Source organism: Channa argus, chromosome 6 (assembly GCF_033026475.1).
Source record: "Channa argus isolate prfri chromosome 6, Channa argus male v1.0, whole genome shotgun sequence".
In the NCBI taxonomy this organism is placed as follows: domain Eukaryota; kingdom Metazoa; phylum Chordata; class Actinopteri; order Anabantiformes; family Channidae; genus Channa; species Channa argus.
Genome location: NC_090202.1, coordinates 14,262,558 through 14,272,508, shown reverse-complemented (window position 1 = coordinate 14,272,508; position 9,951 = coordinate 14,262,558). Strand labels below are relative to the sequence as shown.

The 9,951-nt window shown below is 43.2% G+C and overlaps 1 protein-coding gene across 1 annotated transcript; it reads left to right on the top strand.

Moving 5' to 3' along the window:
* Window positions 1–2,117: 2,117 nt before the first annotated feature.
* fzd9b (frizzled class receptor 9b) lies at window positions 2,118–4,901 on the top strand. Its single transcript, XM_067508397.1, has one exon. The coding sequence runs from the start codon at window positions 2,605–2,607 to the stop codon at window positions 4,354–4,356; it is 1,752 nt and encodes a 583-aa protein (XP_067364498.1). The 5' UTR covers window positions 2,118–2,604; the 3' UTR covers window positions 4,357–4,901.
* The last annotated feature ends 5,050 nt before the right edge of the window (window positions 4,902–9,951 follow it).

Here is a 9,951-nt window from a genome sequence, read left to right as displayed (position 1 = left end):
CCTTCATCTAGCTCAATTTGTCATCAAACAGCAAAAGAAGAGGAGACATGCCTTCATATGTCAGAGGTAAATTTACAGTCTGATAATACAAAGTGCAGTATTTAAGCTACAGTATTTTCACAACTTTTTCAGACAGGATCAAAATATTGTGGGATTTAGTCACATTAAAGGGATAGTGGTGATTTTGTTAAAAACTTGCTGAGAGTGGGATGAGAAGGCTGATACCACTTTCACATGGACAGATGTGGAATAAATATAAATCTGAAGCCAGTGACTGGTTATAATACCAGAAACAAATAGAATAGAAATAGTTAGTCTGCCCAGTCCAGCTAACATTTAATCCTAATCCATTCGCAAATCTATTTTACTTATTTAACATCTAGGAAATCTGATTTGTAAATGCTATATTTTTGGCTGGAAAATCAAAAATATTTTCAGGTGCAGGCCTAAAACCAGGTAAACCAATAAATTAGGATTTTGTTTTTGTTTTCAAGATATTAGATGTGTGACTTAATTAGTGAGGTGCTTTGCTGGTGTATTTTGAGGGCCTTTGACACCTGCTCCTGGCAGGTATGTTGCTCATAATGTATTAGTGAATGGTAATCTTCTCATTTAACCCTCAGCAAAAGCTATACATTACATGAAATTCAATATAAATTGCTCAACTTATTTAATATGGTGTCAGCAACAATCTGAATGTTGGAAACAAGTACTTTTTAGGCCTTTAAAGAGCAAAACTGCCTCCATCAGACGTGGGACTAATAGAGACAGTATGCAGTTGACAGCCAATTCAGTCCTGCAGGGCCAGAGGCCAAAATCCTTGAGTTCCACCCGTTTGAGAAAAGATCAAATGCTCAGTGCAACAGCTGAGGAGCTGTGGGCTCTCCTCATTCAGCCACTAGATGGAAACAATAGCCCTCTGCTCAGCACAATCACTGCTGCAATTCATTTGTTGCTTGTTATGCTTGATTCTGTGCACTCTGCACTGCTTTGTCTTTTTCCATCGTGCCAATTCAAGTCATCCTATTTGTGGATTCATCATGTGCATGCTTCTTTATGATTTTAGAAAGAGCATCATCTGGTCCATTTTCTAGCCCAAAGTGCCCTGTGGCAATGCAGTGGAGCCCCGATAAGCTGCAAATGTGTTTGCTTGAGAGAGAACTGACCTGCAGGGCTCAATAAAGTTTCACATTATATTGCATGACAACATTAACAAAAATAGTGACAGCATCATTATGAGTCAGTAACAGTAAAATTCCAATGGGAATATCATGTTACCAGAGGAGTGTATTATTTTCTATAGCAATGGGGAAGAAAAATAAACTACTCAGTGACTCTGACTCTGCAGTACTGGCTGACTGTGTGGTCTCCTTTTGAGACTCTAACCCGCCACAGGTTCAATGTCACAAAAAAGTTTTGAGTTAATATTGATATTGAACTTTATATGAGTATTTCCATTTTACATATTACTTTTTACTGTTGAATTTATTAGTTGTAATAATCAATGTAGAAAAATCCTGTAAGATTACTGTAACTACTAAAAGGCCTATGCTTCCAACCTGAATTGCCAAGTAGTCAGTGGCTACAACATGAATTCCATGTTCATGGTGCAGCAGTTATGAAATAATTAATGTATACTAAAAGACCCTTGAGCTCCTGCTTATATACAATTCGTTTTGTAATCTAGTTTAAATACTTGAATAAAATACACGTGCATAAATTATATTAAGTGGAAAGTAAGTGCTCTTTTTATTGATATCTTCTTGCTCGTGCACAGAACAGTATGTAAAAAACTTGGTTTTCGCTGGTGCATCATTTAGGCCTAAAGTTGTTGTGTTTGAGCAGACCTGCGTTTTATTTTGTTTAAACGAATGCAGTAGTTGTGCTCACAATTGAGTATATATTATTATTATATATTGGGTATATAGCTTTGTGGCACTGCTACAATTTCTGTAGTAAAGGGTGTGAGAGTCGTACTATTCAGAGCAGAAATGTCAGAAGTATTTGACCATCCTCCGGCATCTGTCTGATAATTTTCCTTGTGTGGTGCTCTGGCTGAAATGTGAGCGTCACGGAGCGCCCCCCCCCCACCTCCTCGTCGTCCTCCTCCTCCTCTCTGTCTCTCCCCTGACTGAAGTCACACCGAGCGGCTCTCAAACTTCAGTGTCGAGCCTGAAAGCGGAGGACTAAGAACTGGAGCCCGCAGACAGACTCACAAGTCGACCCGCTTCAGACGCCACAAACATCCGCTTCAAGATTACCGATTAACTCTTTTTGATCAGCGATCAGCAGCTTTCGGTGAGAGGATTTACGCTCAGCTCTCGGTGTTTGGTTTTGGTGATTTCCCTCCGTTGGTCGTCGAACTTTGTGACTGTCACGTTTCTCTGGCGGACCTTTACCTCGACTGTCCGTGGGATAAACCGTTTTAATGCAACATTAAATAATTGAACAGCTACTTTGTGTGTGCCGCTGTTTTGGAGCGTTTCGGAGCTGCTGCGCCATGGGGAAATAGCGAGGATCTCGCTTCTGATCCGACCCCGTGTTTTTGGCTTTCCCATGATCATTTTTAAAACACAGAGCTTTTTTTTTTACTAGAAAATAAGCATGGATGGTTCTCCGTTAAAGGTGGTGATTTTTCTTTGGTGTCTGCTCGTGATTTCGGGCTCCAGCTTTGAGATTGGCTCTTACGACCTAGAACGAGGCAGACCGGCCAAGTGCGAGCCCATCGTGATCCCCATGTGCCAGGGGATCGGCTACAACCTGACTCGGATGCCCAACTTTATGGACCACGACAACCAGAACGAGGCTGCCATCAAGCTGAACGAGTTTGCCCCTCTCGTGGCTTACGGCTGTGATGTGCACCTCCGCTTCTTCCTCTGCTCCCTCTACGCCCCCATGTGCACAGACAAAGTGTCGACCTCCATCCCCGCCTGCAGACCCATGTGCGAGCAGGCCAGGGAGAGGTGTGCCCCCATCATGAAAAAGTTCAGCTACACCTGGCCGGACTCGCTGGACTGCTCCAAGCTGCCCACCAGAAACGACCCCAATGCTCTGTGCATGGAGGCCCCCGAGAATGAAACCAGGACAGAGGGGAAGAAAGGCGAAGGGATGCTTCCGGTGCCCCCTCGCCCCAGGCAGCCAGGCACCAGCAGCGGCCGCTCGCCGGGCAGCACGGGCTCTTGTGAGAACCCAGACAAGTTCCAGTTTGTGGAGAAGAGCCAGTCATGTGCACCTCGCTGCTCCCCAGCGGTAGATGTCTTCTGGTCCAGACAGGACAAAGACTTTGCCTTCATTTGGATGACAGTGTGGTCCATCCTGTGCTTTGTCTCCACTGCCTTCACCGTCCTGACCTTCCTCCTAGAGCCTCACCGCTTCCAATACCCCGAGCGGCCCATCATCTTCCTCTCCATGTGCTACAACGTGTACTCTGTTGCCTTCATCATCCGCTCTGTGGCTGGGGCAGAAAATATTGCCTGTGATCGTGAACATGGTGAGCTGTACATCATCCAGGAAGGGCTGGAGTCCACAGGCTGCACCATTGTCTTCCTCATCCTCTATTACTTTGGCATGGCCTCTTCTATCTGGTGGGTCATACTCACGCTCACATGGTTCCTGGCTGCAGGGAAGAAGTGGGGCCACGAGGCCATCGAAGCCCACAGCAACTACTTCCACATGGCTGCTTGGGGGATCCCTGCTCTAAAGACCATCATCATCCTCACAATGAGGAAGGTGGCTGGAGATGAACTGACAGGGCTGTGCTATGTAGGAAGCATGGACTCTGGGGCCCTCACTGGCTTCGTCCTCATCCCCCTCTCCTGCTACCTGGTAATCGGTACCTCTTTCATCCTCACAGGCTTCGTGGCTCTCTTCCACATCCGAAAAGTGATGAAGACGGAGGGCACCAACACAGAGAAGCTGGAGAAGCTCATGGTGAAAATCGGCATCTACTCCATCCTCTACACAGTGCCGGCCACCTGCGTCATAGTCTGCTACTTCTATGAGAGGCTCAACATGGACTACTGGAAGCTGAGGGGGCTGCAGATGAAGTGCGGCTCGTTCAACGGGCACAGCAGCGACTGCACACTACAGACGTCTGTGCCCACCGTGGCTGTGTTCATGCTGAAGATCTTCATGTCGCTGGTGGTTGGCATTACCAGCGGGGTGTGGGTGTGGAGCTCTAAGACCCTGCAGACCTGGCAGGGTTTGTGCAGCAGGAAGCTGGCAGACAGGACTAGTAGTAGGAAGCCCTGCAGTGGTGTCAGCTGCGGCAGCACACACTGCCACTACAAATCTCCTGCTGTGGTTCTGCACATGGCCAAGACTGAACTGCACTCAGACAACCCCACACATGTCTGAGTGGGAGTCGGCTTCAACACATACACGACAACAAAAACACTCGCAATCACACAAACTCAGAATTACACACACACCACTGCCCTGTGTAAGGAGCTGCTAAAGACTTTATAAGAAGTTGAGTGGTTGAATTGAACTGTTACTCTTCTGCTGCTGCCAAGGGACACACAGGTACTAGCATCAACGAGAACCTATCTATAAACAGTATTCATTGCATAAAGGGAAATGTTCAGTATTGTTACCCATATTTTTGTTCATACGTGTTCCTTGCAGTAAACGTGCCTAAAGCAGAAACAAAATTCTATGTTATGGGAGGTATGTTGATAAATATTAGTCTTTTCTCCTCGCTGGAAATGGCACGATTAACTGTGTAAATCTGTATAAAGTGTTATTTATTGTAAATATATTTAATTTAAAGTTCAACTTGGCACTTAGCAAAATTTTTGTTTAGTTGCATTTATTAAAGTTTGAGAGAAGTTATGTGCCTTTTATAAGAACTCTGGTTCTGGACTTTTGGAGGATAATAAATTTGTGGAATCCATGTTCAACTCTTTGGCTGTGTTGTTATTTAAGTAACTGTCTCACAAATGCATATAATGAACAACGGCCAGTTTTAACAGTCTTAAACAGTTCGAGATTTGTCACAATTAAGTGTTCATTTCAATCCTGTGTTTCCTGATTTCCCTGCCATTCTCTTGGGATTCACACAGGGCTCAATTTTTAGATGTGTTGTCTTCCAAGAGCATGGCACATCCCAGAGGCGTCCGCAACAATAATCCTCAAAGAGAATCACTGATGAATAGTGACAAACCATAGCGAGTCCCAGTGTTTGCATCATGGTCTTAAAAAATGCAGCAGCAGTTTGTAGAGGAATATATTTAATTAATCTATGTTTTAATCCTTCCGCAGAATCACAGTCGTTGCCCTCTCCCTGCTTCATTTGATCCCCGAGCAACTTCTCAGTACTTTGATCTGAGAACACAAATCTGAAGTGGATTTCAGCCTCATTGGATAGTTTCACCAACACATTTAAAGTTTAGCAAAGACACTTTTTTTTTTTCTGAGTAGATGGATTATTAACAGAATATTTAAATGTACATGTGCTTTGTGCTATGTGGTGCTAAGCTATGTTTTGATATGCATTAAGGAAATTCCAATTCAAAAACATCCAGATGTCCATATTTAACTATTTAAATTTGAATTGGCTAAAGAAACAACCCACCTTAAAACCTTCAAAAATTACCATGAGGTATAAATAATCACTGACTGATTCACAGAGAAAGTATGCATAACATTATTTTCATTAATACCCTACGTTCGGTCTTGCAAGTAACATTTCAGTAATAAAGTCCACTTTATTATGCACAAGCGCCACCTTATTCTCAGATGGGGCATTAAAAAAGTGAAAATAAATAGCTTTTACATTACGGGACTTTTAACAATTTAAGTTCCAGCCTAAATTGCAGCCACACGCAGCAAGTAATTTCACAGCAGAACACAGTGGAAATGAGTGTGTTTGACAGCAGCAGAACTGATTGTTTATTATGTCTGTGTTTAATTGTGTGCTGTGTCACCAGGAGCAGCACATGGGAGTGATAGCATGGAAAAACTGCGATGACCAGGAGCTTACATTACTGGAACCTCTGTAGTGTGAACCAGGCATGTGCTCACTGACATCTCCAGAGATTAAAATTTGTTTTCTTTTACATTTCCCCTATTTTCAGTTAAAACAAGATTTGTGTATTACAGCCTGTCTCACTCGCACGTTAGTATTCCAGTACTGAACACACAGTATAAATCAAAGATGCATTATGTCTTTGAGGTAAATTAACCACATTTCCACTGCAGTGTTGCGTTATGTGGATCAGCGCAACGCCTGAGTTAACTTAAATTACTTATTCCCTCCTTCTGCAGAAGAAGATGTGAGTTAACTACCAACATCCTCCCCCTTTTTTGTTTTCATTACTCAGCCATTGTAAACGTCGTCCATGGTTTGGCAAGCGAGCACTGCAAGCCTTGGACTCTGACACTGTGTGGATCACATTTAACTATTAAAAAGGCTGTTTTGCTTAAAGACTGCTGGCAGCCAGAGACTCGGCTGGTGGTGTCGCAGCCACATGTTCCAGTTCAGGGGCGCCTGAACGGGGGCGCGTGCTTCCTCCCCAGTTTACACTCCAGTGACATGATCCAGAAAGGCGAAACACTTGCTGTGTGAGACACAAAGCAGCTTGTCCCACCTGCGCTGAGCTGCACTGATTAGATAGGAAGGGGGTAGCTGCAGACGGTTGAGGACACGGGGGTAGTACAGAGGGCAAGTTTGTTTTTTGCAGCAGGGCTTTGTTTAAACTTTTTCCCCTTCTCAGCATTTCATTTTCTTGCCCTTGCTGCATTTCTTTTTTTTATTTTTCCATTTGTTGCTGAATATGACTAAGATAGGGTTTTAAAAAATTACAAAGGTCAACTGAAATGCCTTGTAAGAGCACCAACAGGATGTCTTTGCTCTGTTTCTTTTCCCACAAAAACAAGTTCTATCGCTACATTTCCAGGTCACTGGCAGCTATTTTTAGCTTCTCTCTCTTTCACAGAGGAAAGGAATCAAACAGCACAGTGCTCTAGATAGAGGCAAGAAAGAAAGGTTCATTCCAAAAACAGTTTGTTTGAGCTGTGGTTCCTTTGGCGCCAGAAATGTGGCTGCCGGGAACACCTTCCCTTTACACACACGCACACACACCTGAGGTCCTTGGTGCTGGAGTAGCACCGGCCAATCAACACCAAGCATTTTTTTTGCAAAAGACCCCACCCCATCTTCCAGTAATGTCCAATTTCAGGAGTAAGTAAGCTGCATCTCACTCTAAAGATTTAGTTTGGCTGAGTCTCTGCACTGTTTTTCTTCTCTTCTGGCTCCGGAGGTTAAATAGTGTCAGAGTCAGTCGCACTGAGCAGCTAGTTTGTCTGGGCCAAAAGTGAGAGTACTCCCAGAAAAGGCAAGACTTTTGCTTACAGGTTTCTCAGGAGTATTTCATTGTGTTGACTGTGAGCCCACCAGTGTATTTATTGACACTAAAGGAACGCAAAACACATCTATTTAACCAGGATTTGTTCAATTTGTTTTTTTGTTAAAAAGGCGTAAGAAACAGCTCAGCAGTTATCCCACTTTGGATGCTGACACCATGTTTTTGTCTGCTGAGGAGAAATCCCTCCATCTGGTCAGGGGTCTGATTAAAGGCGATCATTATGGCATCAATGTGCCTCCCTCATAGACTTAAACCCCTGCCCACCCCTGAGGGGAAAAAAAGAGAAAATAAAGCATCCTTCATTACCCTGCCCTCCCTCCGTCTGCAGTCCCTCACCCCCCTTGAGCACTATCCCTTTCCTGTGCTGTTTTGATGTGTAAATGAGTGTATTGAAAACCTGCGGGCCCCTAAAGAGATGCTTTCCATGAAAATGCAGCAGTCAGAGAAGACCAGAGTTCACACAGCTCACCACTCTTTGCAACCGGACTCCAATCAGACACCCAGCAGGCCGCTGCTGTCTCGCCTGTTAGAGTAAGACACAAACACATAAAGCCGCACACAAAACTGCACATATGCATGCTGACTCACATCATTATGCAGACATAAACATTTACATGGTGACCTCTGCAAAGAATCAGCTCCAGAAGTGAAAACACAGAGGGAGAGTTTGAGAATATGGCTTTACCGTGAGTTTTTTCAAAATGAGGATACAGTGTCAAGTGTCTTAAAAGACGGCAGCTGAAATTTTTCTGCAGCATTTATCATGTCAGTGAAATGAAAGCACACAAGCTGAGAGATTAAACGTCTGTTTTTCAGTACAGAGGATTGTTCAGTGTCTTGGAATTTAAGAACCACTGCATAATTGTATGCAGGAAATACTTGTTTGTTTAATGTATTCAAAGTAGCATGTTGTGTAATGAGCAACAACCCACTTACATTGAGTTTATATATAATTACATAAATCAAAACTCTTTATATCCCCTCTGTATTTCACTAAGATGCATCCATCAGTAATATCGTTTTTGATACAATTTCCTGATTTTTCTCTTCTCTTAACATTAGCATCGGGGTGGGATGCAGACGGCCGAAGGATCGAATACCACCTCAGCAGGTGTAGCCCTGCCCAGCCACTTTGTTGCTGGTCCTAAGCCCAGATAAAATGGTAGGGTTTCAGAAGGAAGGGTGTAAAACATATAAAAACTCATGCCAAAACACGTTTAGCAGTGCCGATCCCTGAAGGGACAAGCCGTAAGCCGTTGACCCATCATCAGAATACAATGTTTTTTTGTCATTAAATCACCCAAGCAGTTGTTTTGGGTTATCTGTAGACCTGCAAACACCAGCCTCAAATTGACAACAGGAGCTATTTTAGGGTGGGGGGCCCCAGTTCTTTGTCTCTGTGCCTGAGGTCACACCACAAAGCCCCCACATGAGGAGATCTACAACAATCTGTACTGTGTGCCACCTGAATACCAAGACCTCCAGGGGCTCAACAAGTCTAACACAATGTCCCTGCTGCTACATAGAACCTACGATTGTGCCATTGATCTTCTCCCTGAAATATCCCTGCCTCAAGGATGTCTATACTCACTCTGTAGTCTCCCAGGCCTTGGTAAATGATGTAATGCGGGACATGATCAACAGATTTTTTTGTGTAACTTGACAATATTCTGATCTTTTCCAACAAACATAAGAAGTGTGTTTGTTGCAGTCAAGAAGTGAGTTTGATGCTCCTTCTGTGATCTTTCTTGGGTTTGTCAATGTAAAGGCAATGGCTGATTGCCCAGTTCCAGATAGATGCAAACAGTGTGTCAACGTTTGCTGGCCAATTTTTACAGACAATTTCAATTCTAAACTCTCGATAAGCCAGGTGGGTGTTGTTCTTTATCCGTTTCAATTTTACTATCAATTATTGTCTTGGCTGCCAAAATACTGAGCCTAGCCCTCTGTTTACCCAATTCAGTGGCTCTGAGGAGAGAGAATCCTTTGACAACATCCTACCTTCCTCCTGTCTTATCAGAGCAGTGAGATGGTATTTATTTCTAACCTTGACCGGCCAGGTCCTTGTAATTTCACTGTCAATCTGTACATTAGTATTGTGTTAGGTTAAGCTTGCATTCCATTAAAAAGCACATGTAGCCTGTACAAATAGTCATTGTCAGAAGTACCAAAAATGGTCAAGATGTTTAAAAAAAGAAATAGAGAAACTGTGAAAATTTTTGCTTAAACGTTTAACTTTTTTATAGAGATACAAACTTTTGGGGTTATGGGTGGGACACTGCTAAAGGTGCCTCAAATAACTATTTTGCATTATTCTTTGAGGCACCTTAAAGGGTGGTTAATGGTTTCATAAAGAACGACTGTATTCAAATGGTTCAAGAGGATTTGCAAATTTCAAAATAAAAGATAAGGGTGTAAAACAAATAAATAGCTATTCAGTAATATTATTAAAGAACCGTTTATTGACAGTTTTTTTAAAAGACGTGGACATAAAGTATCAAGTATCAATAAAACAATATTTAATAAGCAAATGTTTATTTGCGCAGGCGCAGGCCGAGCCGCACTCTGTTGCAGTTGCTCTCCT

Excerpts from the sequence above, each read along its gene's own strand:
- fzd9b (XM_067508397.1), top strand. The coding sequence starts at position 2,605 with ATGGATGGTTCTCCGTTAAAGGTGGTGATTTTTCTTTGGTGTCTGCTC.